This window comes from Penicillium expansum (genome assembly GCF_000769745.1).
Source record: "Penicillium expansum strain MD-8 chromosome Unknown contig187, whole genome shotgun sequence".
Lineage (NCBI taxonomy): Eukaryota > Fungi > Ascomycota > Eurotiomycetes > Eurotiales > Aspergillaceae > Penicillium > Penicillium expansum.
The window spans coordinates 127,901-155,513 of NW_015971509.1; the positions used below are offsets into that span (position 1 = coordinate 127,901).

Here is a 27,613-nt window from a genome sequence, read left to right on the forward strand (position 1 = left end):
TAACAATGAGTTTATAGCTATGTTGTATGTTGTATTTATATAGCGATCCGCGCCCTTTCTTGGGCCCCAGGCATAGGTATCAACCCTAAAAAATCAGGGATTTGACCTTTGGCCGTTCTGCCCGCAAACGCGGCTATTTTAACTGTGATTCTTTTCAACCCGAGCACGGAGATCTTTCAGTATTACTTGAAAATCATCACCCACAACTGTTCTACGGCCCCCCTGATCATAATACCCTTAATTACGTCCACAACTGGACAGGACCTCTTCCCTGCAAAAGGTTACATTACTCATGGTTTCTAACCTTTCAAACCAAAATAACATCTAGACAGCCCACTGCGTCCAACACAAACCTCACACATCGCAATCCACCTCTGACTTAACCGGCAGCAAATCTAGAAGCGGCACGGAGCTTAGGCCCAAAGAAATAGAACGCAAAAGGTGCCGACCATCCAATAGCCATGGTAATGAAAGCCAGAACGCTCGTGCCCCAGCCATAGCCGAGAGATGCATACATATACGGAGCAAAGAGCGGGAACCCGAAGCCACACAGACTGCGCAGGATGGCACAAGCCGCCATGGCACTAGCCGCGTAGGTTTCGTAGCTGTCGACGATATATGTCTGCATACCCTGCAGACATGAGATCGTTCCTGCTGTGAAGATCAGCGCCCCAATGTTGGGCATGATCCAGTGGGTATTCCCGATACTCCAGCCGTACCAGAAGAGACCAATGGTGCTTACGACAGAGCCCACGGCTAACGACGGCATGCGGTACTCGGGCTTGCCAACGTTGTTGTTCCGCGCTTTGAGGGTCCTATAGATTCGGTCGACCAGCTTAAGGTTGAAGAAGAGACCGGCGAACGACCCAATGGCAATGGATAGGTAGTTCAGTCCGCTAATGCTGGGACTCTCGTGATAGACTTCTGTCCAGATGTTCGGGAACGTCGCAAGTAAGAGGTATGTTACGCCGAAGAGGTAAGCCATGTAGATGGCCATGCAGAAGACAATAGGCTGCGTCATAAACAAAAGCAACGGCCGCTCGAAGGCATGTAAAAGCTTATAGACAAGCTTCTCTACCTTCTCGTCGGTATGCAGATTACTGTTGCCCGTCTTCTGGACAAGAGCATCGCGTCGCTTACGTAGGATCGTACCGGGGTGACATTCACGCAGCCAAATGAATCCTGCAAGCTGGACCGCGACGGCAGCGGCAGAGGTTGACCAGAAGACCCAGCGCCAAGTCGAGTACTGGGCAATAAAGCCGCCTGCAATGGGACCAACAACAGGCCCGAGAAGCGGACCAAGAGTGTAAATGCCCATGGCTTTGCCACGTTCTTCGGCGCTCCACATGTCGCTGCAAGACTGGTCAGTACACGTAAGATTTCTCGGGGATTCGATCATTTGCTAACCCAATTGCACCTCCTCCAATTGCGAGCGGCGCACTGCCACCAATTCCCGCAAGAAAGCGGAAGGCAAAGAGTTGGGACTTTGTTTTCGCGAAGCCGCAGCCCAAATTCCAGGCTAGGTACCACACGTTGCTAATTTGAAGCAGACACACACGGCCGTAGAGTTCCGAGCTTGGTCCAAAGAAGATGGGGCCGATGGAGTAGGCGAGGATAAAGATAGCCATGGACAGGTATATCTCAATATTGGAGTGCATCCCTAGAGCCTTACCAAGATCTTGCATGGCGGGGGCAATCATGGATGACGAGACTGGCGAGATGAAGACGAAAAGGGAGATAACACAGGTGTTCTTCCACTTTAGACCCTTAGGCCAGTTTTTGGGGTTCTCTGGATCATCTGGTCCATTCCATGTGATGATATCCGGGTCTATGTTGGCATTGGCGTCGGCATCGAGAGAGGACTCGGTTGGGAGAGAGGACCTAGTTAGGGTTGGGGGTTTGGCTGCTTCGAGGTCTTTCGTCTCAGCGAAGTCCTCGTCGGAGGCGCTTGACCTCTTATTGCTCATATTGGGATCGGTATAAGATAGATTGAGATTGAGAGCTTGATTTCTTAATGTTGTGCTGCTGGACTGACCTCAATGGTTATATACTTGTAGAACATTCTTATTGCGTCTGTCAGTTAGCCAATCACCGGCCCGGATTGCAGTTAGGGCCCGGATCGCCCGTAAAGGACCGGCACACCGTCCAATAGGATGAAGGCAATCTTCGGGCCCGTTCTGCTGGCGATGGCCCGGCAGGCTGTACAATAGGAGGCTGCTCGGCCCCATTTGACCCTTTACTGCTTGCTGTCTTTGCCCGTGGACCGGGTCAAACTACGCAAATAGCCGATTTCGTCATGGAGCCCGAGGCGTCGCATACCGGATTGGGGCAACCGTTAGCATAGCGGAGTTAGCCTTTTTGAGGTTGAAGACTGATTGACGTGATGTGATCTACGTCTGTCTATATGAAGGAGGAAGCAAGAAAATGATCAAAAGAAATCAATGACGACAATATACCTACTGCTATGAAGCTATTTAGAGAACTTCATCGTGAAAAACCTGGAAGCCACAAAAGAGGCCAAGGGAAGTCCTGACAAACTGCAAGTGGCCAACTTAGCCGTTCTTACGCGGACTCCATGACCATTCCCGATCATCCCTCCTCTCTCGTTCCCGACGCTAGCTATCCAACCGAAGCTGTGCAGCTTCCAACTCGGCTTGGCTTCTGTCGCGTAATGCAATCGCCGCTTGATTATCTTGGGCATGTATATTTACCTGCAATCCCGCCATTACAGGAGCATTCCCTCCTCCTTGGGATCCGCTGGTGCGGGTGGTTGACCACGCTGGATTTGGCTGCGGTGTGGCAAAGGTGCTGGGGGGCGGGGCGGGATGCACCTCCTGCCGTTCGAACCTTGCTGTTGCGGTTGAAGGTGCCGGCAGTCTGGAAGTAGAGGCAGGCTGTCGCTCTGGGGTATATGGAAGCAACGGAGAGCGAACCCTAGCAGGCCGAGGGGAAAGTTGAGGGGATCTCATGGGGGTTTCGTAGTGTTGCCTCGACAGTGTTACTGTTGACCTAGGTCAACACGCTTCCCTTGGTCACAACGTCGAATATCAGCTTTCCGAGGAAGCTTGCTTTTCGCATGTTCGTTATCCACTTCGTAATCTCCTTGTCCCATAATTGGAGGTTGCGAATGATGACAAAATCCTTTTGAGTCTAGCAAGATTTAGCCGGTTAGTGTTAGCATTAAAGCCGAGACTCTTGGGATTCTCACTCTGCCTTGTCAACAAAAGAAACACAACAGGGGCTTCTCGGCCTTGTGTGGCGTCGACGGCGAGGAAATCTTGGTGGGCAAGCTGCTCTTTGTCCAGGACACCCTTTACTAGATTCCGCTGCGCACGATACAGCGCAAGGATAATGATGTCTTGCCCTTGCACTTGGTCGCCTGACGGGGTTCAGAAGCGGTAAAGGCTTCGCAGGGTATCGACTCAAGTTTGAACCTGGGCATGATTCACCCAGGAGGTTTCTCCTTCAGACTTTGATGCTAGCCTGCGGAGATCCAACGGGATACTGAAAGCAAGAGGTTGTCACGGCGGAGCGGATATTTGTAGCCATTCCAGCACGGATTGATGAAAATGTGAGGACATTGTCATTTTCTCTCTCCTGGATGTAAGATAGCGACTTAGAAACGATACCGAAGTGTGGGCTGTGGTACAAATACCTCATGGTAAGTTGTAGATGGAGGAACTAGGGAGTGAAGGCACCATTGTAGGGGGGACATGGTCCTCCCCTACGTACCTGTCCACCTGGCCAGGTGTCATTTATTTATTCACGAAATTGCTATATAAGCATTGATGTAAGCAATGGATTAGTTGTTAGTTGTTAGTAGATAGCCCTAGAGCGGTGTAGGGCATAGTATAGTGATCAACTTACTTCGAATCGAGGATAAGGTCGTGTAAATCGCCACTCATCCCACATGCGTAAGCATCATGTGTTAATTGTAGGGCCGCTGGAAAGAATCTCGATAGGATAGGTGGGTTCCAGCTTCCCCCGTATCTGGCCCGGTCCTGTCCCGCGTCGAACATCCAGTCCATGAGATCCCCACTCATATCACGACAACTAGGAAATGATGATCGTGGAAGGAAGCAAGGAGTCACTAAATCGGAGATCACACCGGTATCAATATCCAAGTGATGAAAATTGATACTTAGATTCTCAACCATCTCATAAGTGAGAACTTCGCCGTCCAAGTTGCAAAGGGATTTACGAATCTCCTCTAAGTCACGGTAGCGACTTTCGAGCTGAAGGTATAAAAGGCACCATCTTTTGCGGAGCGCTAGTTCATCAAAGGTCGGTGAACTAAGGGGAAGCGATGCTAGATGGAAATTTCAGATTGTTTGAAGGGCAAGATGGATGCTTCTAGACCCATATCATTAGTACTTTATCGAAATAGGCTTGGTGGTACATAGTAGTTTCCATGGAGGAGTTCCATGGTCTGAGAAGGCGGTGGAACTACCGTATTTCCAAAACTTCTCATTTCCTACAGTAGTTTTTAGAATACAGTATTCTATATAAAACGGTATTCTAAGGTATTCTAAGGTATTCTGAGGTATTCTCTTATACTTTTATCTATTGTTCAAGATAGAGAAAGGAGTATGATTTTACCCCTCAGGCAGTCATACCAGATAAGAGCCTGACTGCCTAGGAGCCTAGGAGCCTTAGGAAAATATAGGTAACTACTATGTATGTAGTTAGTAGTAATGATGTTACTACCTACCTAATTTCTAACCCTTGGAAGGCAGGTCTCGGGTGGGGTGCTAGATTAATCAACGATGCAACCATGAATGCCCAGGTGACGCCCCCAGCTGATTCTAGAAAGGTACATGTGTATGCGGGTTGACAGGTACCTGGATGTACCAAGTATCGCCGAAAGAACAGGCAATCTCCAAATATATATGCAAGTGGATTGCATATATTGTGTGTAGTCACGGGTATCTCAAGATATTGTCTGATCTCTATGTACGGAGTAAGAACTAACCTTGAAATGAATAATTGTCTCAGGTTAATAATAGACATAGTATTTAAAGCCCCTTTTTAGAGGGACACAGACAAAGAGGTGAAGATAAGCTTAAATCCCCGGCCTAGTCCACGGGTCTCTATACCACATTTGGGAGTCGCGATAACCCGACGATAACGATGTTAAATATACAGACCTACAACCAACCAGGTTGGAAGTCAGATCTCGCTGACAAATGGAACAAATGTACCCCCGCAGTAGAAGTTGATACAAGTACTTGGTGTTTTGCTGATTTACTTAAAAATGACTACTATTCATCCTTTCCAGGTAAGACCTCAGGAGACAATCACCTCACCCATCATGAGACCCGTTACAATTGGAATCGTGTCGATCGGAGACATGGGCCTAGGTATGGCCCGACTCCTAAAGTCTCATGACTACCGAGTTGTCACGGTCGCAGAAGGAAGGAGGTAGGGCGCCCGAGGCGAAAAGCACAGCCGAGAACTAACGAGCGCCAGTGAACACACACAGGCACGAATTCATTCCGCAGACATCGAAATTCTTCCCTCAGACCAAGCGCTAGTAACCCAAGCGGACTACGTACTTTCGATCGTACCTCCGCGGAACGCAGTGGCGACGGCACGACGAATAGCAGACGCACACGCCCAGTCACTGACCGGCAGTCTCCGAGAGGCAATAGAGGATGTAGAAAGCAAGCCGAAGAGGTCAAAGCTATACTACCTCGAGCTGAACGCGGTACCCGCTCGACTGGTGTCGGAGATGGCGGCGCTATTCGACGAGCCAACCACAACCACGGAAGAGGGCCGAGGGTGCCACTTCCTCGATGGCGGAATCATTGGGGCGCCGCCGTTACAAAGCACGCAAGACGGCACCTGGAAGAAACCTAGTGTAGTGCTGTCCGGGTTGGTGGATCTGGCTCCGAGGTTTGCGACACTAGCCAGCGTCCTGAATATAAGGCTTGTCTCAACTCGGATTGGCGCCGCATCCACGCTCAAATTATCATTCTCTGCGCTGACAAAAGGTCTTACCGCGCTGTCTATTTTGTCGTTCTCCACTGCGCAGAAGGAGGAGATGTTGCCAGAGTTGTTAGCGCTGTTGGAGGAATATTCCCCACGCACTGCGGCACTCGCGACAAATGGGGTGATTGCTATGAGTCCCAAGGCATACCGGTGGGAGGATGAAATGCGCGGGATCGGGGAGGCGTTTGATGCGGAGGGCGGTTGGAATGGGGTCGGGGCCGGTGTTTATGGAGGGATTGCTGAGATCTATCGGATCATTGCGGAAGATACCATATTAGGTGAGGAAAGAGTGGAGCATCGAGTGCGAGGTATAACGGTTGAGGACGCCTCTCAGATCATAGCTCAAAGGGAAAAGTAAGCCTTGAATAATATGTTAGCATAAAATATATGTCATAAGGACGATCGAGTGTTTCTAGACTGCGCGGGAGGAGGGATTTTGCTTCCGGTGCCAAGCTTCTGGGTGTATTACTGCGACTAGTCCGCGTCATCCGTGATGCGCTGAAATGATATTAAGCAAATCATGTAGAATATAGAATACACTTACGTGCACCTCAGTACATTTAGTACATTTATTACTATTTTTTACCATTTTTCTCCAACATGATGCATATTTGTTCATACTTTGTAGTACATCGGTGTGTGCCTTAATACTTGATTCAGGTACTGGCTCCGAGGCAAGTGGGGATGACAAGGCCCCCTTTTTTTATTATTTTTTGTTAAAGAGCTTGATATCTCTGGAGTCTGGAGCTCTGAATCTGGAGAAGCTGTTTATCTACTTATAAACTGTACCTTTATATCTTTATATACCCATGTCTCCATACATCCTACATAGTGATCTACTATATACGAAGTACCGAGGTGCTATTTACAAAGCGGTGAATCGTTCAACGGACGAACCAGAACTCGCGATCACGACATTTCTCCATTCTATCAGATCATCGACTAGCATCTTTTTTCTTTTCTGCTCTTCCTCTTTGCCCCCCCTTTTTTTTAAAACAATTCCATTTATTGCCCTTTTAATTCGTCCAGGTGGAACTCCCGCGGCATGCGACGATGAAGTGACCTTTTTTTCGAGGTGATCGTGGCCGAGAACTCAACTTCCCGGTCTTTTTCTATCATCTATATTGTCTTACTCTTATTTGTTTTTTTTTTACCTTTTTATTTTCGCCTTGATTTATATTGGGCAATTTGGTTTAAACTGGTGATCCTGATTTGCTTCATAGAAAATCCCGTCCTGATCTGGGGTTACCAACATCAGCCCCTCTTCTCTCTCAACTCACATAACCCTAAAGGTCAAGGGGGCTGAACTTCTTTTTCTTATTTCTTCTCCTCTTCAACCATGCCGGGGGAACAACCACCTTTGCCAGGTCCAGGTCCCGTCTTCGACAAACTTGAGAACTTCAATTTTTTGATGTCGCGCCACGATCCAGCAGCCAAGACTCGACAGTACTCATTTGACGCTGATTCCGGGCTGGTCCCATTTGGCAACGTGAGTATGGATTACGACCAGACCGAAGGTATGGGCGGTCTGTCAGTCAGTTCCTATGAGAGTATAGAAGACGACCGCAGCTCCCTCGATCTCCGAGGCTATCCCTATCATGGTACGTATCAAGCTTTTTGAGAACTTGTGCCCAATGTTGCATTTGTTACGCCATCACGCCTTTGCGTCTGAGCTTTAGTTCGGGGCTTGAAACTCCATCTGAAAATTGAAGTTCGATCTGTCTATTTTTGTGCTTTTTCCACCTGTTCATTAAAAAAAAAAAAAGATGTGCGCGGATATCCGAGCACTCAAACCTCTTTCCTCTTTCCCCCTACCCATGTGCCAATTTCATTCAAGGCTTGGTTTTTTTTTTAAAAAAAAAGGGCTCGAGGCTGCAAAAGCCCAGGATGTGAGCAGTGACATGCATCTCTCATCTCCAAAGGTGGGAGATCACCGTCGGTGCTCCTAATGCACGAGCACGCAATCCCGCAATGAAATGGCAAACGCCAGTGGTTGCCTGCTGACGCTTAACTGCACATCCCCTTGATACCCTTCTTGAGCTTATATCCTTCGGAATATGATTTGCACTTCCCGATCCATGGGGCTCACTCCCTCGGGGTTATATCGACTTCGATCGCTTACTCAATCCATAGGCCCTCCTGGCGAAAAGCCCGTCAACTACAATCTCCCAGAGCACATGATGCCCTACTCAGCACACTCAATCTATCCGCCAGTCCCATATGCGCCCGACGAGCTCGGTCACGCACAGGGAGCCCTCACTCCATCCGATGTTTCTTCATCCATCTCGCCGCCCAACGGCCAGATGGGAAACACCAAGTACAGCACCACGATCTCCGGCGATCGCATCGCCGCCGCTCTCGACCAAGAAGAGGGCGTTCGCGGTGCCGCAGAGGAAGATCGTCGTCGTCGAAACACCGCCGCCAGCGCTCGATTCCGTCAGAAGAAGAAGCAGCGTGAGCAAGTCCTCGAACGTACCGTTCGGGAAACCACCGAGAAGAACGCTTCCCTCGAGGCTCGCGTCGCACAGCTCGAGATGGAAAATCGGTGGTTGAAGAACCTCCTCACTGAGAAACACGACGCTGGTTCTCGTTTGCCTGCCCCGGCTAAGGACAGCTCTGCTCTCGAGCTAAAAGGTCCTGGCGGCAATACCAGACAAAAACATATTCAGCCCAAAAAGAAGGGCGTCGGCACCGAGGAGTGACGAGCCAAAATGGAAGAATGTGCTTTTTTGTTGTTTGTTTGCGTTGTTGGCTGCCGTTGCGTTCTTTCTTTGTATCATCTCCCCAGCCTACGTCTCCTACGGTCTTCTGCTCTATAACGCGGCCGTACCGAATCAGCATTCTGCTTTTTTTCCCGATCTCCTTGCTTTGCTATGGTGTCTGCACTTGGCTCTCTTCTCTATCAGTCATATTCAACGACAGAATAGAGGACAGATGAGCGCAGACAAATGACGATGTCACGACCCTTCTCTTCTTCTCGTTTGCCTGGATCTCCCGACCGTGGCTTTTTCGACTTCTAGGGATGGTCTTTGCTTCTGCACTTCAGATCTGGCACTTTCGTTGGATGTTTCAAATCCCTATCCCCTCTCTACTCCCGCCTAACGGGCTTTATCTTTATATCATCTGCCCAGGCTCTCTACCTTACAACTCTCTCAATCCTCCCTACCCTCTGTCCGTTCGATCGTGTGCTGCGAAGGCTTGTTTCATTTTCTCTCTTTCCCTGGGTTTATGGGAAAGGAGATGAGTTAGTGGTGTTGTGGTCCAGACTCGGGGAAGTCGAATTTGTGTTTTTTTTTGCTTTATGGTATTGGTTTTTATATTTGATATCTTTTCCTTTATTTTCTGCTATGGGAATCGCCTTTTTCTGTCATCTTTTCCTCCGTCGTTGCTAGCTATCTGTGGACTGGAATGCGTGCAATATAAACTGGGGTTTATCGCTATACAAATTTACCATTTACCTCTCTTGCTACTATCCTACTACTCTATCCTACTCTATAGCGTTCTACTGGATACGTAATTGCAAAGGCGCAAAAGCAGCGGTGAGTGACGTGCTTTAGCTGGCGTGCTATATCAGAGTGGTTTCCTCATGGAGATCGAATGCCATTGGAGAATGAAATGTGTTGTCTCACTTTTCCGGGGTAAGGGTCTAATCCCCACAGGGCTTGCGTTGTTCAGGCGAACATGCCGAACTGCAACCACACAGACAGCACGTTTTTAAAATCAGCCTGAATGTACACTTACTCCATTTAGTAATATAAATTTTCTGCAAGACAATCCATTTGAACACCTTAATTACCCTGGACTATCCTAATCGGGAAACACAAAAACAAAAAAGACAACGTAAGATGGTATTACATCAATTAAGTAAAAACAGGGAATGGAAATAAGGAAAAAATAAAAAAAAAAAAACCGAACAAAACCCCAGGCAATTGCCACCACCTGATCGCAGAGTACATCTCCAATTCCTTGGAGAAAGAAAAGGGAAATTAGACCCACGTGCCTCGATCTAACAAGCATGGAGAAGTGGAACATCCCGAAGCACGATTCATAGCCGTTGGATCACGACATTCAGAGGCGTTCATGAAAAAAAAGGCGTCAAAACGTCCCAAGTTGCATGGCGTGATTGATGTGCGTCTTCTTCGAGGATAGCACGGAATCAAAAATAAAATGAAACGTAGGATATGGAAGATCGGAAGCACGAGGGATTTTTGACAAAAAGGAACGTGGAGATGAAAAAAAAAACATAAGGGACAGATGATAGATCATACCTATTCATCTGCGCCAATTTCAGCCGTCAGATTCGTGAGGGAAAAGAGATAAGAAACTTTTCTCATCTATCCCTTATACGGTAATAGGCTCACGCTCCTCTTCACGTCCTCGCAGCTCGCCCTCAATGGTGCTGACGCCGTCATCACCATCCTCGTAGTTAGGGTGCTGGTCAGCAGGGAGCCAGGAGTCACGGTCCCCAGCCAAGGGCTGGTCCTGTCCAGACAGATCCACGCCCTCGCGGTTCTTGTTGAGGTTAGAGCGGTGGCGCTGGGAGAGGGTGCGGGAGCGCTGGGAAAGACTAGACTTCACGACTGCCTTGGAGGAGACCCAGTTAGTGAGGGCATCCTCGCAGTCCTGGATGATGGCCTTGGAGGCATCGTAGCCGTCGTAGGCGTGGCGGGTCTCGCCGGGAGTGACGGGGGTGTCGTCGATCAGGTCGAGGAGGTGCTTTCCGTAGCCGGCGACGATAGCGACCTTCTCGGAGTGCTCGCGGAGCGCATCGAACTGGTACTGGAAGGCGGCCTTGACCTTCTCGCGGGTGATGTTGGATAGCTGGGCCTCGGCGACGAGGGACTCGGCTTCGGCGCGGACAAGCTCTTGCTCCAGGACGACGATGCGGGGCGAGTTGGGGTCCTTGTACTTCAACTTGGCGATCTCATCGGTGATCTTTTGCTTGCCTGGAGAATATCAATTCAGTTAGTTAATGCTGGTCGGAAAGTGGAGCGGCTAATGCCGATGCTAGGGGAGCCTCACGGTCTCGGCTGGGCTGTACGGAAGCCTCGATGTTACGGATGCTCTTAATAGTAACACGGTACTGGTCGTAGCGGTCAACGAACATATCCTCCAGCTCACCGATCTCGTAGATCAGCACGCCGAGCTTGTCCGTCACATCCGACACATCCTCATCGCATGCTTCACCCCAGATGGAGAGTTGTTGCTATGGCGACCGAGTCAGTTTCCAATTTATCCCATGATCAACACCAAATTTCAGGGCTATCCACATACAGCGACTTCCATGCGCTCCCGGGCGACGAGCTCCATGCTGCGCATGGCGTTCTTCTCCATTTTGACGAGCTGCGACAGCTTCTTGGCGAGATCGGGTCCGAAGGCACCGGCAGCGTTCTTGCGGAAAGCATGGCCTGGTCGCAAGATGTTAGTGATTTCGATTTTTTTGATTTCTGCATCAGCGATCTCTCCGACGACTGGTGGTCTCCAATTCTGCCGTCGTCTCTCTCTCGGAGGTACGAGGCGCGACGGGGGGAAAGTCGATGGCGGTCCAATTAGGCAGCCTCCAATCTCACGAACACCCCCAGGAAATTTCCAGTCGTCAAAGCCGATCGCACAAAATATTTCAATCGCACTCACCGATTCCGCCTTTCCCTAGCCATCTCCCGGACTTGGTTGTGGAAATTGGTGGTGGTGGGCTCTCGACCTGCGAGGCGGTCGGGGCGCGCGACTGGCGCATGGAATAGGTGCGATGCATGGTTTGGACAGGGAAATTGGAGATAGGAAGATGATTGTAGAGATGTCGAGGTTCTTTTTCCTGTAGAAAAAAGAAATTAGATAAAAAAGACTTTCTAATGCCTTGCGCAGTAGTGACGTGAGCTTAAAGAGGGGGTGCTTTTTTTCTTTTTTTTTTCTTGGAGTACGTACTTGACCTGTGAGATGTGACAGAAGAAAAAATATTCAACTGCAAGCGGATAGGGGAGATTATATCTCAATGACACCCGAGCAGCTGATCGAAAAGTTGAAGTTCTCCTGGAAGCTCTCGGGAAGTGACGTCGACTATTTTCTGCCCAAAGGTCAAAAGAGAAACCGATCGGACTGATCGGGGGGTTGGGATTGGATGGACTGGGGGAAATAAGGCGCTAAGACACTAAAGGGGATAAAGTGCAGGGGATTAGCCTCTACTAGTTCCCTCATTTAAGCCAATAGTCTGTCGATCTCATGGAGTTGTATTTACAGAGTCTTCACGATCACCGACGTCATCGGTTCCCCCCTGATGTCATGGAGTCTAAAAGGTTGCATTTTATATACGTTGGATTATATATGTTAGAACCTTGATGTACTGCATTTGACAGTAACCATGAGTGCCTGGATTCCCCTTCTGAGGCTTGGATATCTATGCCCCTTTTTGATATTGAGACTGTATGCAAGTAGTACCTAGCTACGTACTATACAAAATTACCATTGGCGCCCCAGTTCCACTGATCGCTGATCGCGGAGATCGTAGAACTCCTGTTCGTGGGGAAGCCCATGTGGTCTCGGCTTTTGATTCCACCCACTAGGGCCTACAATATATGGTTTGTACCTTACACATAATAAGAAGTGTGGAAGAATGGATTGAAAACCAAGGCAAGACCATGATGACAGAGGGAGATTGATGATAATGAAGAACTTGTGGTTCGCCAAAGATATCGGCTACAAGCCCATGGTGTTGAACTCGAGAGCATGAATTGACTGATCGACCAAGCGTTCATTCAGAAGGGCTTGCAACGCAGTCCTTGGATCTCGACGGTTTTCCTATACGTACATAGATAGGAAGGCATGTGACATTCTGGTTCCACATATAGCGGGCAATCTGCCCGGTAACCTTGGAAGCTAGTACGACTATTAGTACATTAATAAATGATCAAAAAGCCTTTGAAGCAAACATACATCAAGAACGGTGTAGATGAGCAGGTCGGTTCCTCCATCCAAATGGCTGCCTGAAAAACTAGTGGCTAGGTCCATAGGACTAAGGAAAGGAAGTCGTTGGCTTCCGAGGTTGCCCACTTGCCCTCCACACAATGATATAGACTCTCAGGGCTATACAGAAACCACAACGAGCAAGGGCCTGCCAACATGGGTCAGGCCTTGACAGTGCCAGAGTATTGGGCAGACCAGGCAGAACGAGAATGTCAGTAGGGACACGTAGGTTGTTGTAGCTGTAACCTATCTCCACAAGCATCTAACCTGGAGCTATCATTGAAGATGACATGATAAAAATATAGGCGGTAAAGAGGAGAAGGGAAGGCTCAGTTGTGTGGAAAACAAAAGAGATAGTAGATGCATGTAGAAGACGGAAGATGGAAGATGGCAGAACAAGGGGGTTCAAGGTATCCAACTTTCTTAGTTCAGACAGAAGTTTGTCCTTTCATTGTCCATCTGTTTGAGAAATCCTCAGTAGACCAGTTGGTAGTGTATCGGAAGAAGCCGGTCATCTTGCTTCTCACCTCCTCACGTACCTACATAATGTCTTCAAGTACGACGCCAAGGTTATATTTTTGTGTATGGATTGAAGGTTTAGTAAATACCGAGGATGAATATCTGTGTCTATTTATGTACATAGTATGCTGCCGATACGAAATCCCAAATCCTCTGATCCACATATCATGGTTCGGAAGAGTTGGCGCGACGGGTCTTTCGTTTCTTATTCGTGCCGGCCTTGGTCTTGGTGGTTGAGCCACCTCTTTTTCCTTTCTTTTGTGAAACAGAGGCCTCTTCACCCTCTTCATCCGCAATAGCTTGCTCACGATCCAGCGAGGTTCCGCCTGTTTGAGCTTCCTGACGTAGTCGACTAAATGCCTTTTCCATGCGGCTGGGTCCGCCTGTACGAACACGCGGCGCAAATGCACCTGCTCCTTGTGGACCTTGCATGAATTGTGTGATATTGGACTGTGTGCCTTCCTGGTCTCGCCGATTCATGTCACGAATGACCGGTACCAGGACTTCATCAGTCCGCTCTTGGCTCCAGCCAATTGTGGTCATAAGGAAGGCCCGTAACCCATTTAAATCAGGAACACCCCATTGGAATTGAGAAGGGTCGTCGTCAACTGCGGGTTCCAGGTATGCCTCGTCAACTTTGGTATCAGGGAATGAAGGTGGCAGGAATATCTTGGATGCCTTCTTGCGGAATTTCTTCCGGAAGGCAAGGTGAGTATCTTGTACATTATTTGTACCCATTTGCAATTCAGACCACCAATCGCGGAACTCTTCGAGGTTCGAAAACTCGGTGAGTATCTCTAGAGCTGTGACAGGACCAATCCCGGGAATGCCCTCTGTGTAATCGCTGCCCAAGAGATGGGCAAAGCTAATAAGCTTCTGCCGATGAAGGGCGTACTCTTTCTCCAGGTCAGACGTCAAGTAGCACTCGACGAATTTACTTTGATTGAACATGTTTTTGTATACTCGCGTACCCCCGAAGAGGAAGATATCGCTGTCATCCGTGACAATCCCGTCCACAAGGCCTAGCGAAACTAATTTGGCGCACTGCGCTTCAGCTTCCATAGGCGCGGTGATATAGGGCAATCCGAAGAGCGTCAAGAGCTGTTGACACTCATTGATCATAATAGTAGTCACTTCGTCTGCATCACGACGCTCATTTCTTTGCTGAGATCGTAGTTGCTTTAGTTCTTGCTCGTAGTCAAAGGCTTCCTGGTTAGGAGCAGCAGAATTAAGAGTATTTGCAAATCGCACGTGCTCCTCGCCCTCAGCGGCAAGCTGCTTGAACAGCTCTTCATCCTCCGGGTCACTGTAGTCGGCTTGGTCCTGCACAAAATCTTCCACTCGGTTGATCTCTTCAAAGAGCTGAGGCTGGGCCTGGGCGTTTTGATGGGACACAACAGTGATTTCGGGACCTAGGGTGGGCAGCTGAGGGACAACATCTTCAAATTCTGGCGAAGGAGAATGTCCGGTGCGTGCGGATGGCTCATCAACACTTTTATTGATCGGGGCCAGAGCTGGTTCGCTCAAAGGCTTCTCATCCGAATTTGTAGAAAGCTCATTGTAAATCTTTTCAATGTCCTCCACTTGAAAGACTTGTTTGGGTTTCTCTTCCTCCTTCTCCTCCTCCTCCGCCTCCTCCTCTAAATCAATGACTTCCTTGGTGGCAGATACTTCGTCAACATCGATAATGTCCGGCGAGCGACGATTGGAGAGGAACATATGGTCTGGTGCTGCAGATTGCTCATCATCCTTCTCAGGACCTTCAATGGGATCAACGATGAATCCTGCATCCGAGCGCTCACCAACAAACCATGGAGGAAGTGGGTCCGCCTGTTTTGATTTCTTTGTAGGCTCCTTCACAAAACCCCCAGCGTTTTCACCAACCTCGCCAGCTTTATCGTTATCTTTCGTGACTTTGGTGAGTTTGATAGATTCAAAAGGGAGAGGACCGCCGAATGGATTTGGTGCATATGGGGCTTTCTTCGAGACCTTTGTTCTTGCTATGGCAGCAGCAAAGTCCATTCCATCATCACTCTCAGACTCAATATCTGGCACCATCTCATAAGATGGAGCTGATATGACCGGTCGACGAATGGGAATATCGGGCATATCTTCGTCATCGGCTGTATCTGGTTGCAATGAAAGAGCGATAGCTCGTTCAAGGTCATCGTCGTCGCCATCAAAGAATTCATCAGTGTCGTCGTTCTGCTGCTGTGCGCCAATATTTCCCTCGGCTTGAACAAAAAGCGAGTCATCTTCAATCTCTTGTACACGATGTTCATTCACTGACTGTCGCCGTGCAGTATGACGCGATTCTTGTATAGCCCTTCTCATGTCTAAATTTTCGTCCGTTTCAAGTTGAAGCGACTGGTCGAATACACCCTCTTGAAGGAAAGGAAGTTTGGGAAGTCGGTTCAGACCTTCGATTGGAACATCCTCAAACTCATCTTCGTCCGACACCTCATCCTCATCAGACAGTATCTCAGGTCGATCTAGATCGATGGGCTTTTCTTCGTGGCCTTCCCTGTTTCCCACAACACCTAAGACCCAGCCACCTTCATGTTCGCTATCCTTGACAAGCACGTATTCCCTGCCACGTTCTCCTGCGATGCGCTGCCCAGATTTGTAGAATGCTTCCTCTCCGTTCATGCCGTTTATATTCATTAATCGTTGCGTAAGGTCATTACGTTCTGCAACACGGTCGATTTGAAACCTCGAGAATGCCATGCGGTCGGGAAACATGGTATCTAGCTGTTCTTTCGAATAACCCATTCGAAGTCGGCTTCTTAGCCGCGCTGCATTCAAGATGTTGTAGCGATCAGTGGGGGGCAGACTAAGGAAAAACATGCTGTCGAAGTCGATTTTGGAAAAGTCGTAAAGGTTGATATCTTGACCCTGGTGGAAATGTCTAGCATACTCCTCCAGTTCTTCTTGGGACATGATGCGTGGATCGTTTGGTGCTCCCATATCTTGAAGCGAGACATCTAGGTTAGGTAGGTGGTACGCATCCTTCTTCTTGAACTTGCGACTTTGTTGTTTTTCTGTCTCCGTCATAAAGGCCTCTTCTGCATATACTGGAGCATCTGGGACCTCTTCCTCCTCTTGTCTCTGGCTCTTATTGCGACGACGAGCGTCCTCCTCCTCTGCACTGCGTTGCATTTGTACGGCAAGCAATTTCCCCGCGGTCCTCGCGGCATCTTCCCTATGGCCCTCACGTTTCTTCTTTCGGCCAGCGATTGTCTGCCTTTTCATGACCGGGGCCCCGCCATCGAATACGAAGACGGGCCGAATCCCAAAATATAGCAACTTGCATATGCGGCGAAAGAATCCAACGATGTGAGAATTTCGGAGCGCATTGCCTTCTTTGTCTCGCACCGCTTTCAGGAATTGATAGATCCAGATTGACGCGTCGACTGCTAGTCGTTTCTTGTTGAGCGTTTCTAGTTTGATGGGGCGAGCGCAGGGCTGCACGACCGTCCAGAGGCCGGTGACACCCATGGCTAGTCAAAGGGGTATCAGATCATGAGTCTGTATCAGGAAGGTCTGGCATTTTAGAGCAGAATCCACATGTAGCCAGAGAGGTGTTTGGAGGTTGCTAATTAGCGTACTAGGACTTCTCAGGTAGGTGACGTGAGTACCGAGCCCAAGCGTCATTCCGCTCCCGCGCTTCGATCACGAGATCACGTGCGTAATATTAACTACCGCTTGTGGTCTAGTGGAAGCGTTATGTAAGCACATCGGGGAAATCATCGAAAAAGTAGTGGGCTTTTTTTAGCGTCTGGTGGGATGTACACTTTTATCTGGGGCAATTGAGATATTCCGTGTAATTTGCTTCTCTGCTTAATGTGCGTAGAAGCTGGCAATGTCTTTATCACTCGAGGTCAGTGTTGCTATATCTGTAGTTAAAAGGCTGTCCCGCTGACTCAAATTGCAGCATATTGATGCTTTTCTCCCGATAACAGCGTTGAAGACGTTTGTATTGGGTGATAGACGATTCATCTTCCAAAGTCAAGGCACGCTCTTTCGGGTGGTTGATGAAACCACTGGTGTTGTCGCCACTCAAGTCCAGATATTCAAAAGAAACAATATTCATGGTTTCATTACTTTGAATAAACGGCCACAGGATCATGATTCGAGCCATGTCCAAATAATAGTCTGGGGTGGTCGCTCGGTGCGAGCGGTCGACCTCTTTTTGGCCTCTGAGAATGAAGTCATGCTGTCGACCTCTAGTGCCGAGTTCTCTGCTCCAGATTGGATCATGAGTGGGTGTGCAGCTGCTGCAGGTGGCCATTACGGGGCATTTTTTATCACCGCGAACAATGCGCTCCTAAGTCTCGAAGTGCTCAGTAGTGAGCTACCCGGGAGAAACACGACCATATCCATATATCAGCTGGCGACAAGTGTAAAGTCTATCCTTTACTCTGCCGATGTGATTGCCCTGTCTTCCTCCCATGTCCTCATTGCCGCTGGTACTGTCTTCGGAGAAATCATTGTATGGTCGTGTTTCTTAAATAAAACTGGATCACACAAAACTAATGCAATCGGCTCCATCCACCATTTCTTCACGGGCCATGACGGATCAATATTCGATGTCCGCATCTCTCCTCAGATCCCGTCCTTGAATGGAGGTCAGTCTGGTAGGATACTAGCTAGCTGCAGTGACGATAGAACTGTGAGAATTTGGGATATATCAGATTGTGAGCACAAAACAGCCCAAGATCCTTCTGCCTACTCCACAGACGGGTTTGAATTGCGAAGCACGGGCTTTGGTCCTGTTGAGGCAGGCGAGGATAGCGTTGGATCCGAGTCATGTGTGGTCCAAGAATTTGCGCACACATCTCGGATTTGGGGTATCCATTTCAGGGCCATCGAAAATAATCACCAAACTCATATGGGGTTGGTTTCTCGTGGAGAGGATTGCACATGCGTTTTGTGGGACTTAAGCTGGCACTCATCATCCAACGGGACGACTGAGTATCAGCTCAGGCGGACTTCTTCAATACAAACACATATTGGAAAGCACATTTGGTCTCTGGATCTTTGCAGAGTTGGCTCTGAGACCGTGGTTTACACCGGAGGTGCCGATGGTGCACTGAAAAGTTTCCCCATCAAAGAGCATGACGATGAATATTTGGACAATGGTCCTACTTCTTCTTTCCAGAAATCGTCTAGCTTGCAAGTAAAGGCGAAGCAGAATCCCGCGGCTGATGGGTCGAAAGCCTTTGCATTTGTCACCCAAGACTGCCTTCTTCGCACCTCTACACAAGGTCAGATCCAGCTTGGATATCTCAACCAAGCAGAGGAGACTGCCATTACCTGGGAGACAATATGTGAAACACCTGACCTTGCTTCTTTTGCCGCCCTGACTACCTTGCCCCAAATGGGCCTAGCATTGATCGGGAATTGCCGAGGATTCATTCGACTCTATAATCACACTACGAAATCTGTCATTAACATCACAGACGTTGGCAACAGACTCCTTGGATTATTCTTCCTTCAGACTCATTCTTCTAGGATGGATACACTGAATTTTTCCAAAACAATAAGCTTCCTTGTCTGTTATCCTACCGGAGAAGAGATAACACTCGTCACTGTCTCCGACTGGAACAGCGATCATCCAAATTCCGAAACAACTACCTTCAGCCTACCATCATCGTTTGTGGTTTGCTGTGCGTCTTTTATCTTCGATGGCCAATTTTTGATTATAGGATCAAAATTAGGCGCTCTTGCTATATACAATACTTCCAAGGCTGAGCCCGTATTGATCAACCGACGTGTTCATGGCCGGGATTTCGTTAATCACATTAGCGTCGTGACATCCGCTACCACGAGTGATACCATAAAATCGGACTTTGTATTGACCTGTGGCCGAGACGGAACTTATTGTCTCCATGAATTGCAGCTTTGTGGGAACGGAACAGATGCTATATCGTTACAAACAGTGCACCGTACAGCATCTATGACCGGTGGTAACATCGAAGGTGCCTATTTCGATAAAGCGACTGGTGATTTCATGTTGTACGGATTCAGATCCCAAGATTTCGTCCTGCGAAATGAGTCGAAGCTGACGGATGTCGTATCCATTGCTTCAGGCGGCTTTCGCCGAGGCTGGGGCTTCATTCCAGGAGACATCAATAACAATGCTGTCTTCACTTGGAAAGACGGAGTCTCTTTCATGACTACTCGCGTACGAGCTGGTGCTAGTACTTTGCTTCGAGCTGGAGGTCACGGACGGGAAATCAAAGCGATGGATGTTTTCAACCCTACCGATGGAGATCGACCTCTGTTTGCAACTGGTGCAGAGGATACTACTGTTCGTCTTTTCACGCCGACATCCTCATTAGCTGCTAGTCCGTGGGGTAGCTTTGAGTGTCTACGCGTCTTAGATACACATAGGTCTGGGATTCAGCAGGTGACCTGGTCCAAGGATGGAAGATACCTGTTCACCAGTGCTGCATACGAAGAGTTTTTCGTGTGGAGAGTCCGCACTATTCCCATATTCGGGGTTGCCACGAAATTGATGGCTGCTAGCCCGAAGGACGACGTGAACTCAGATCTCCGGATACTTAGTTTCGATTTACTGGAAGTGGAGGAAGTTGATGGAGAGCAGGGTTTCCTCCTGTGCCTTGCTCTTTCCAACTCTGTTTTCAAGGTAAGGGTGGCCCTTTCCTCCAACCCCGTCGGCCAATACTAACCTTCTTGCAGATATTCCACTTTTCGGCATCTAACGGGGGCCAATTCACTCTGCTGGCTCGTGGTAAATACATGACTAATTGTTTGACTCAAGCCCACTTCTTGGTCATGAGCTCGTCCGTGAGCCTTATCACCGCAGCAACTGATGGCTACTTCACACTATGGGATCTAACAAGCACACTTGAACCATTTTACACAATCACACAATCCATTTTGAAGGCCAAGCACCCCTTCGACGGCTCTTCCATCTCACCAGAAAACATCACATGCGAAAATCGATATCAGATTCATTCCAACAGCATCAAGGGGATGGAACTGGTTCCTATCTCTGATACAGCCACTGTCATTGTGGCTGGAGGCGATGATAACTCTCTCTCCGTGTCCCTCCTACGAACACATCCATCAGACAATGGCACAAATGCACAGGTAGCTACGGTCTCTATCCCTGATGCACACGCTGCGGCAGTTACCACGGTCAAAATCCTCAACCAACAAATCTCTCGTGATGTTACATCAAACGCAGAATCTATTAAAATCACAGTGGCATCCTCTGGCAACGACCACCGAGTCAAAGTCTGGTCAATCACCGTGGACCCTACACAACCTGGTACGCAGGGGATTATCGTGGGATTCGTACTAGATACATACAGCGCTGTGGCTGACATATCATCATTGGGACTTGTCCATGGGCCTGGGAATAGCGTCCCAGCAGTGAGCCAAGTACCTGGGTCGGAAATCAATCAATCGCGATTGGTTGTGTGCGGTGTGGGCATGGAGATGTTTGCTGCCGAATCGGATCGAGCATTACCTGTGTGATACCGATTCGATGTCGGCTGTAGATAAGACGTCAATACAACAATATGAACATAGATGATACCATACGAGACTACATTGTGCGAGACTAGGGAAATAGAGATGACGATAGTAATCAACCGGACAAGAGGAACATAGTAGCGAACTACTCGGGTAAGAGGAAGACCGAACCAGATTAGGGCATGCGTTCTAGCTGCATGACGGATCCATATTCAATATAGGAAAACCATACGACTAAACAATATAGTAACTTGGAGTATTCGTCAGCTCCAACGAACTACTCAGCTCTTCTGAAATAGCTTGATTATTCCAATACTACTCTATACCCCGCAGTTTCGGGGAGTTCGCCGTATTTTGTCCCAATATGGATGAGTCGGGACGGCCCCATTTGAGGAAATGATTGACAAAACTACTTAATTAAATGACATACTCTCGCGTTTCCTAATTAATTCGTCTCGGCTCTTGGGCTTATTTATTTGGAGCATAAGTAAGACGAAAGAAACCTTTGAAGTGATGAGTACATATATATAAGGAAAGAATTATGAACGTGGAAATATTTTCTTCCAACAGACTACTAAGCATTTTATATCTTCCTCATTATGAAGCATCTCATTAGTGTGATCACCAGTGCTGGGCTGGCTGCTGCTGCTCCCTTGCAAGCTCGCCCTGCCAACAGCTATTTCTTTACATTGTGAGTGATATATTGTGTCATCTAGTCGTCGCCTGTTGGGAAAGATGCTAAAAAGCACCGCAGTGGCAATTCCTACACCATGACCAGTTTCGATGTCAATGGCACGCAGCCAACTGCTGGCAACCCGATGGGAAACCCAGCACTAGGTGGGTTTTATTCGGCTCCTAGCAACCAGGCTTGACTGATTAAAAACAACAGGCACCGGAACAACCACTGGTGGCGTCAATTGGGTGGGATACCTAACTACTGTGAACAATGCCTCAACAGTTCTCAGCTATAACCTTGCTGTTGGAGGAGCGTCCCTTGACAATTCCCTTGTCTCTACCAATACCAAGGAAGATATGGTAACACAAGTCGCCAGCTTCGAGACGATATATAGTCAGAAGCCTGATACTGCGCCGTGGACTTCAAAAAATACCGTCTTTGGATTCTGGATTGGAATCAATGAGTATGCCCTCCTGGATCCCCGTTAGCGACTAGACTGACTGTTAAATTCACAGCATTGGTTGGGCTTGGTCAAGCAACGACGCCAGTGTCCTGATTCCAAAGATCATGGTCCAGTACAAGGCTCAAGCTGAAAAGCTCTACGCAAATGGTGGACGGAAGTTCATCTTCCTCAATGTGCCACCTGTAAGCCGTTCTCCCCAGATCGCCAATCAAGGGACAACCGTTGCGGCCGGCCACGCTAAGTGGCTTGCGGCTTTCAACGCTGCCCTCGAAACAATGGTCACCGAATTCATTGCTGACAACAATGGCGTACGTTCTGGTCTCTGATTATATGTATGATTTTGTACGACTAACCTAGCTGCAGACTACAACCGTTCTCTACGATACCTTCACCTTCATGAGTAAAGTTCTCGATGCCCCTACAACATATGGATTCACCGATGCCAGTTGCATCAATGACGATGGTGCTACCTGTGTCTGGTGGAATGACTACCACCCAGGTTACGCTTACCACAAGCTGCAGGCAGCGGATATGAAAGAGCACATGCACTCTCTCGGTCCTTGGTAGACTGATTCGGATGGTCCGGGGAAGGAGTATCCACCGGACTAAGATTGGTAAGGTTCAAGTCTCAAATGCTTATGTATAAGCTGCACATGTGGCCTATTTGTTTTGAGTGTCAAGATTTTTGAGCGCGACGGTTCCTGTTTCAGCTTGCAATCAATTTGCCACGCCTACTTGCCTCACATAGCTGGTTTTATGTCTCCATAAATAACAAGGATAGTCGGCCGCATTTGCGGCCTTGTGATGTCTTTTTAAATGTCTTTTTAGATATATGTGAAGGTGGTCAAAAAAAGCACCCTTTATGCAAGAGACTTTTCTATGCATAAGCAGGGATTCTTACAGCGTATATTCTAAAACAAATTTGTTCTTGGATTAGTAAAAAATGGTTAAATACACCGAATTATTCACGGATGTCACACTCCACCACCCCTGCATGTAAGAGACTATGGACGCCGATCGATACCTGAAGTGTCACGGGCTTGTAAAATATCGATGCGCTCAAAACACAGCGATGCATATTTAAGCCACCTGTGCCTGAAGAAAGCTTCACTGAAGCGGGGTATGTACGATGTACAATGGATAATTCCAGGTTCCCTTGGACGCGGATCTGGCTTCTTCTAGCCCGAAGACTCCGGGATATTGCCTTTTTGGCTATCCGTTTCGCATAAGGTGGCCAAGAAGGGCCGTTTCTAGCCATGATCCATCATTCTGTGGGTCCTCATTGGTGATGGATCATTGCTGCTATGCACTGCAATATCCGAAAATGCTTCCTACTCTACAACATAGTCTCAAGGATTGAAGATTCATGAAAATTCCGTGTCCTTTTCTGTCGCCGATCTTTAATTTCAGTGTGATGGTACTTTGAGATATCATGCCAATTATTCAAGGATATTCATTAATTCACTGACAGGAGAACTATAAAATGCTCAAGTTCGCCCCGGCATTTGGTATCATTTTGCATTGCTATCACATCATTCCTCTTCCTCTCTGAACTTAGCCATTTATCCCATACAACAAAAAGATTGACTCGTCAATATGAGATTCGATCAGATTGCTCTCCTCGCTGCTGTGGCTGGATCCGTAGCAGCGGCTCCCTCTCCTGCCAAGAACCATGCAAAGAGAGCTTCGCCCTTCAAATGTTTGAGTCCATGAATTCAAATATGTTTCTGGCCATTCATTGACTAAATTCCTTGTATAGGGTTCGGAGCAAGCGAATCCGGAGCTGAATTTGGCGAGAACAACCTTCCTGGTGTCTACGTGAGCGGATCAAATATGTCTTCCGAGGATATCAACTGAAGATCGTGATAGGGAACCGATTATACCTTCCCCGATGCTAGCGCCATCCAAACACTGAAGGAAAAAGGAATGAACATCTTCCGTGTGGCATTCAAGATGGAACGGCTGGTACCGAACTCCATCACAGGAGAATTTGACGCTGCCTATCTAAGCAACCTGACCGCGGTATGTTGTGCTATATCTACCCAAAGGGGAACAAGAGGATACTGATGTAGTGGCAGACGGTTAAAGCCATCACTGATGCAGGATCCCACGCGGTGCTTGATCCGCATAACTATGGAAGATAGTAAGTGTTCTACCAGATTAGCGAGCGAACGAATCGAAGCTTACAAGTATACACAGCAACGGCCAGATCATTTCAACTGCCTCCGACTTCCAAACATTCTGGAAGAACGTCGCAGGCAAGTTCGTTTCAAACGAGCTAGTCATTTTCGACACAAGTCAGTACCTCCAAACCTTGAGTCCATCACAGGCCTTCTGTTAACAAAGTCATGCACAGACAATGAGTTCCACGACATGGACCAAGACCTCGTCCTAAAGCTCAACCAGGCAGCCATTGACGGCATCCGCGAAGCGGGGGCAACAAGTCAATATATCTTCGTCGAGGGCAACTCCTACACCGGCGCATGGACCTGGACCACAGTGAACGATAACTTGAAGGCGCTCACCGATCCCCAAAACAAGATCGTCTACGAGATGCACCAGTACCTCGACTCGGATGGATCGGGCACGAGTGCGACATGTGTGTCGACGACGATCGGGAAAGAGCGCGTGACGGATGCGACGCAGTGGCTGAAGGATAACAAAAAGGTTGGTGTTATAGGCGAGTTTGCTGGTGGTGTGAATGATAATTGCAAGACGGCGATTACTGGCATGCTTGATTATCTGGGTGACAACTCGGATGTCTGGCTCGGGGCATTGTGGTGGGGTGCTGGTCCTTGGTGGGGTGATTATATCTTTAGCATGGAGCCTCCCACTGGGGTCGCGTACACGGGTATGTTGTCGACGCTTGAGCCCTACTTGGAGTAAACCATCTCCATTGAGGCGAAAATAAACATGTAATCTATATGTAGCATGTGAGTTATCAACTTCGATTACTGCAATATTTAGAAAATAAATGGTGTGATAGATGCATGCTTTTCCTACAATATAGAAAAAAAAAGGCTAGTATTTCCAACGATGGCCATATGAGAGGTGTGGTCGATCAGCGCATGGATTTGCTTGAAAAGATTTCAGAACATTTAAGCTGCGCAATAAAAGTTAGGTTCGTTAGCGGGGAGTTATCCCAGATTCGGAGATGTTTATCTGAAAATAATAAATATAGAACAAGGCATCACCATTAGTGGATGTTGCCCTGCGCAGAGACAGCGGAGTGCGAGTGGAATGGCGCAGGAAGGCCAGGGCGGATTACGAAAGATAATGCCAAGAGAAAAACAGAGGAGCCTGGCATCTATCCTGAACAACGGTACTACTCCATACCCAGGCTTACGCAGTCTTGAGGCGGAGAGGGAAAATTTGAAAATGACCCACAAGGCTGATCAGAGTAAAAAGGGTGACGAGGCTCGGATTGGGGGATCACCTATTTTGGCAACTGGAATGTGGATCTTGGGGCGGTCAGAACATGGATATGACGGAGTTTGATAGATTGAATTTTGCATGTATACCATTATATATGTTGATTTAAAATATTTAGGATAATGAAATGAGCTTATAATGCTTAAGTGAATATGACCTGCATATAAACAAATTTATATCTGCAAATTTTCGTTCTTCTGACTGATCTGACTGTGTTGATTTGTGTGGATGTACTTCGTAGGGATAAACAGGAAGAAGGATCATGCCGCTAGACCCAAATAGGACTAGCGCAGGCTTCAAATAGAAGCAAACGTGGCCCTGGCGACGTGACCGCTCAACCACTGATTGGTCCGCTGATCCTGCGCCTCCTTCCATGGGAGGCTGGAGTTTCTTTTTAGTTTGAGGCTGTGTGTTACCAAGGTTGTACTGTTTACTCTACTGGATGGGTTAATATTAAAGTCTTCCCCCCCCCCCAGTCTCAGCTCTCCACTTCTCATCCATCTTTCACCTCTTCATCTATATTCCTATCTTTTCCATCAAAACACATTATTCATTATGGGAAAAGCCGGTCGCGTTGCGTGTATCTTCACGCCCTATGTCTTGACCATCGCGTCACTGATCTGCATCATTATGGTGGGATTGGGTTGCACAAAAGCCAGTTCTTCTACTTTGAACAATTTATACTTCATTCGTGTAAGTGATCAATGATTTTACATGATGACTACCTCCGCTAATGCCAATAATCTATAGCTTGACCTCTCAAACATAAGTTCCGGATCGGCACTTACATCAGAAATCACAGATCGCCTCAGTGATGCCGGTATCACTGATGTCACTGCAGAGGAGGTGTCGGCGACTATCAAGACGTTGCAGGATGATGCCAACATTGCTGATTTCTACGACATTGGTCTCTGGGGTTACTGCGAGGGAAACTCCACCAACACCACCGATACCGTCTCCTCCTGCACAGACCCCAAGGCCCAGTTCTACTTCAACCCAGCATCGGTCCTGGGCGTGAGCGAGACCCAGCTTGAGAAGGAGATTGGTAGCAGCATGAAGAAGATCATGAAAGTTTACAAGGCCGTCTCCAAGTGGATGTTCATCGCCTACCTCGTCGCCTTTATTGCTACCTGCGCCCAGGTCCTGCTTGGTATCTTCGCCATCTTCAGCCGCTGGGGCAGCTGCGTCACCACCATTGTCTCGATTGTTTCGTTCCTCTTCACTCTTGGCGCATCGCTCACCTCAACCATCATGTTCTCCATCGCAAAGGGCTCCCTCGGCACAGCCCTCAAGGTCTATGGTGTCGAAGTAGGCTTGGGCAAGAACATCTACGTCGCTACTTGGCTCGCAGTCGCTTTCTCTCTGGCTGCCACCGGCTTCTGGATGCTCAGCACCTGCTGCTGCTCCGGCCGTTCGCCCTACAGCCACAAGGACCGCCGCAACACCCGCGGCAGCGTCACTGCAGAGAAGGCTCCCTACACTTATGAGCCCATTGGTGCCGCCCACCCTCCCTTCGGTACCCAGGAGCCCCATGGTCCCCAGCACGGCTACAGCACCTCCTACCCTCCTCCCCCCGCCCACCACAATGATATCCCCATGACCCACAACAACCAGCAGTCAAGCGCTTACGAACCTTACCGTCATGCCTAAAAATATGCGGGATTTTCTTTGATTGTGCACCCATTCTGGAGCGATTTTAGATTGGCGATACCAAGGCGTTCTCGTGGCTTTTTTGCATGCTTTTAATGACCACGTCCTTTTTCTGAATTTTTATGATCTTCATGCCATTTTGCACAACGGGACGATAGTCTCCATGGGAGGGAACACTTGCATTTCTGTATATTTTTCTGATCCTCTACGGAGGAATCATTAGTATCTATCTGCCTGCAAATTGGTTCAAAATACAAAACCCATTTATAAATAACATCTGACTCTTCAGTCCCTTCCATTTCCTAGAACCACTTAATTTGTCCAATCAGTGCATGGCAACAAACCGTCGTCTAAAAACCTTACAGATCTCTAAATAACCCACCTTGATCCTTATGTTCAAATGGCCCCGACCTCGTCGT

At 48.2% G+C, this 27,613-nt stretch overlaps 9 protein-coding genes across 9 annotated transcripts; 6 read left to right on the plus strand and 3 right to left on the minus strand.

Annotated features, from left to right (window-relative positions):
• Nucleotides 1-379: 379 nt before the first annotated feature.
• Nucleotides 380-1,967, minus strand: PEX2_056280 (MFS transporter; the record flags this gene model as incomplete). Its single annotated transcript, XM_016742902.1, has 2 exons — nucleotides 380-1,352; nucleotides 1,408-1,967. 2 exons carry the CDS (start codon nucleotides 1,965-1,967, stop codon nucleotides 380-382), a joined length of 1,533 nt encoding a protein of 510 aa, XP_016593431.1.
• A 3,344-nt stretch (nucleotides 1,968-5,311) lies between these two features.
• Nucleotides 5,312-6,349, plus strand: PEX2_056290 (NADP oxidoreductase, coenzyme F420-dependent; the record flags this gene model as incomplete). Its single annotated transcript, XM_016742903.1, has 2 exons — nucleotides 5,312-5,421; nucleotides 5,470-6,349. 2 exons carry the CDS (start codon nucleotides 5,312-5,314, stop codon nucleotides 6,347-6,349), a joined length of 990 nt encoding a protein of 329 aa, XP_016593432.1.
• A 981-nt stretch (nucleotides 6,350-7,330) lies between these two features.
• On the plus strand, nucleotides 7,331-8,693 carry PEX2_056300 (bZIP transcription factor; the record flags this gene model as incomplete). Its single annotated transcript, XM_016742904.1, has 2 exons — nucleotides 7,331-7,592; nucleotides 8,125-8,693. The coding sequence occupies 2 exons, from the start codon at nucleotides 7,331-7,333 to the stop codon at nucleotides 8,691-8,693; spliced, it is 831 nt and encodes a 276-aa protein (XP_016593433.1).
• Nucleotides 8,694-10,332: 1,639 nt separating this feature from the next.
• Nucleotides 10,333-11,743, minus strand: PEX2_056310 (Eisosome component PIL1/LSP1 family protein; the record flags this gene model as incomplete). The annotated part of the gene is made up of 4 exons (XM_016742905.1): nucleotides 10,333-10,937; nucleotides 11,014-11,197; nucleotides 11,266-11,399; nucleotides 11,626-11,743. The coding sequence occupies 4 exons, from the start codon at nucleotides 11,741-11,743 to the stop codon at nucleotides 10,333-10,335; spliced, it is 1,041 nt and encodes a 346-aa protein (XP_016593434.1).
• A 1,889-nt stretch (nucleotides 11,744-13,632) lies between these two features.
• PEX2_056320 (ssDNA endodeoxyribonuclease RAD2) lies at nucleotides 13,633-16,965 on the minus strand (the record flags this gene model as incomplete). The annotated part of the gene is made up of 1 exon (XM_016742906.1): nucleotides 13,633-16,965. The coding sequence occupies one exon, from the start codon at nucleotides 16,963-16,965 to the stop codon at nucleotides 13,633-13,635; it is 3,333 nt and encodes a 1,110-aa protein (XP_016593435.1).
• A 364-nt stretch (nucleotides 16,966-17,329) lies between these two features.
• Nucleotides 17,330-20,976, plus strand: PEX2_056330 (tRNA (34-2'-O)-methyltransferase regulator RTT10; the record flags this gene model as incomplete). The annotated part of the gene is made up of 3 exons (XM_016742907.1): nucleotides 17,330-17,347; nucleotides 17,402-20,119; nucleotides 20,173-20,976. 3 exons carry the CDS (start codon nucleotides 17,330-17,332, stop codon nucleotides 20,974-20,976), a joined length of 3,540 nt encoding a protein of 1,179 aa, XP_016593436.1.
• A 767-nt stretch (nucleotides 20,977-21,743) lies between these two features.
• PEX2_056340 (SGNH/GDSL hydrolase family protein) lies at nucleotides 21,744-22,679 on the plus strand (the record flags this gene model as incomplete). Its single annotated transcript, XM_016742908.1, has 4 exons — nucleotides 21,744-21,810; nucleotides 21,863-22,112; nucleotides 22,165-22,420; nucleotides 22,476-22,679. 4 exons carry the CDS (start codon nucleotides 21,744-21,746, stop codon nucleotides 22,677-22,679), a joined length of 777 nt encoding a protein of 258 aa, XP_016593437.1.
• Nucleotides 22,680-23,708: 1,029 nt separating this feature from the next.
• PEX2_056350 (glycoside hydrolase family 5 protein) lies at nucleotides 23,709-24,998 on the plus strand (the record flags this gene model as incomplete). The annotated part of the gene is made up of 6 exons (XM_016742909.1): nucleotides 23,709-23,817; nucleotides 23,872-23,930; nucleotides 23,982-24,134; nucleotides 24,191-24,255; nucleotides 24,312-24,409; nucleotides 24,469-24,998. 6 exons carry the CDS (start codon nucleotides 23,709-23,711, stop codon nucleotides 24,996-24,998), a joined length of 1,014 nt encoding a protein of 337 aa, XP_016593438.1.
• A 1,101-nt stretch (nucleotides 24,999-26,099) lies between these two features.
• PEX2_056360 (SUR7/PalI family protein) lies at nucleotides 26,100-27,194 on the plus strand (the record flags this gene model as incomplete). Its single annotated transcript, XM_016742910.1, has 2 exons — nucleotides 26,100-26,237; nucleotides 26,295-27,194. 2 exons carry the CDS (start codon nucleotides 26,100-26,102, stop codon nucleotides 27,192-27,194), a joined length of 1,038 nt encoding a protein of 345 aa, XP_016593439.1.
• Nucleotides 27,195-27,613: the final 419 nt, after the last annotated feature.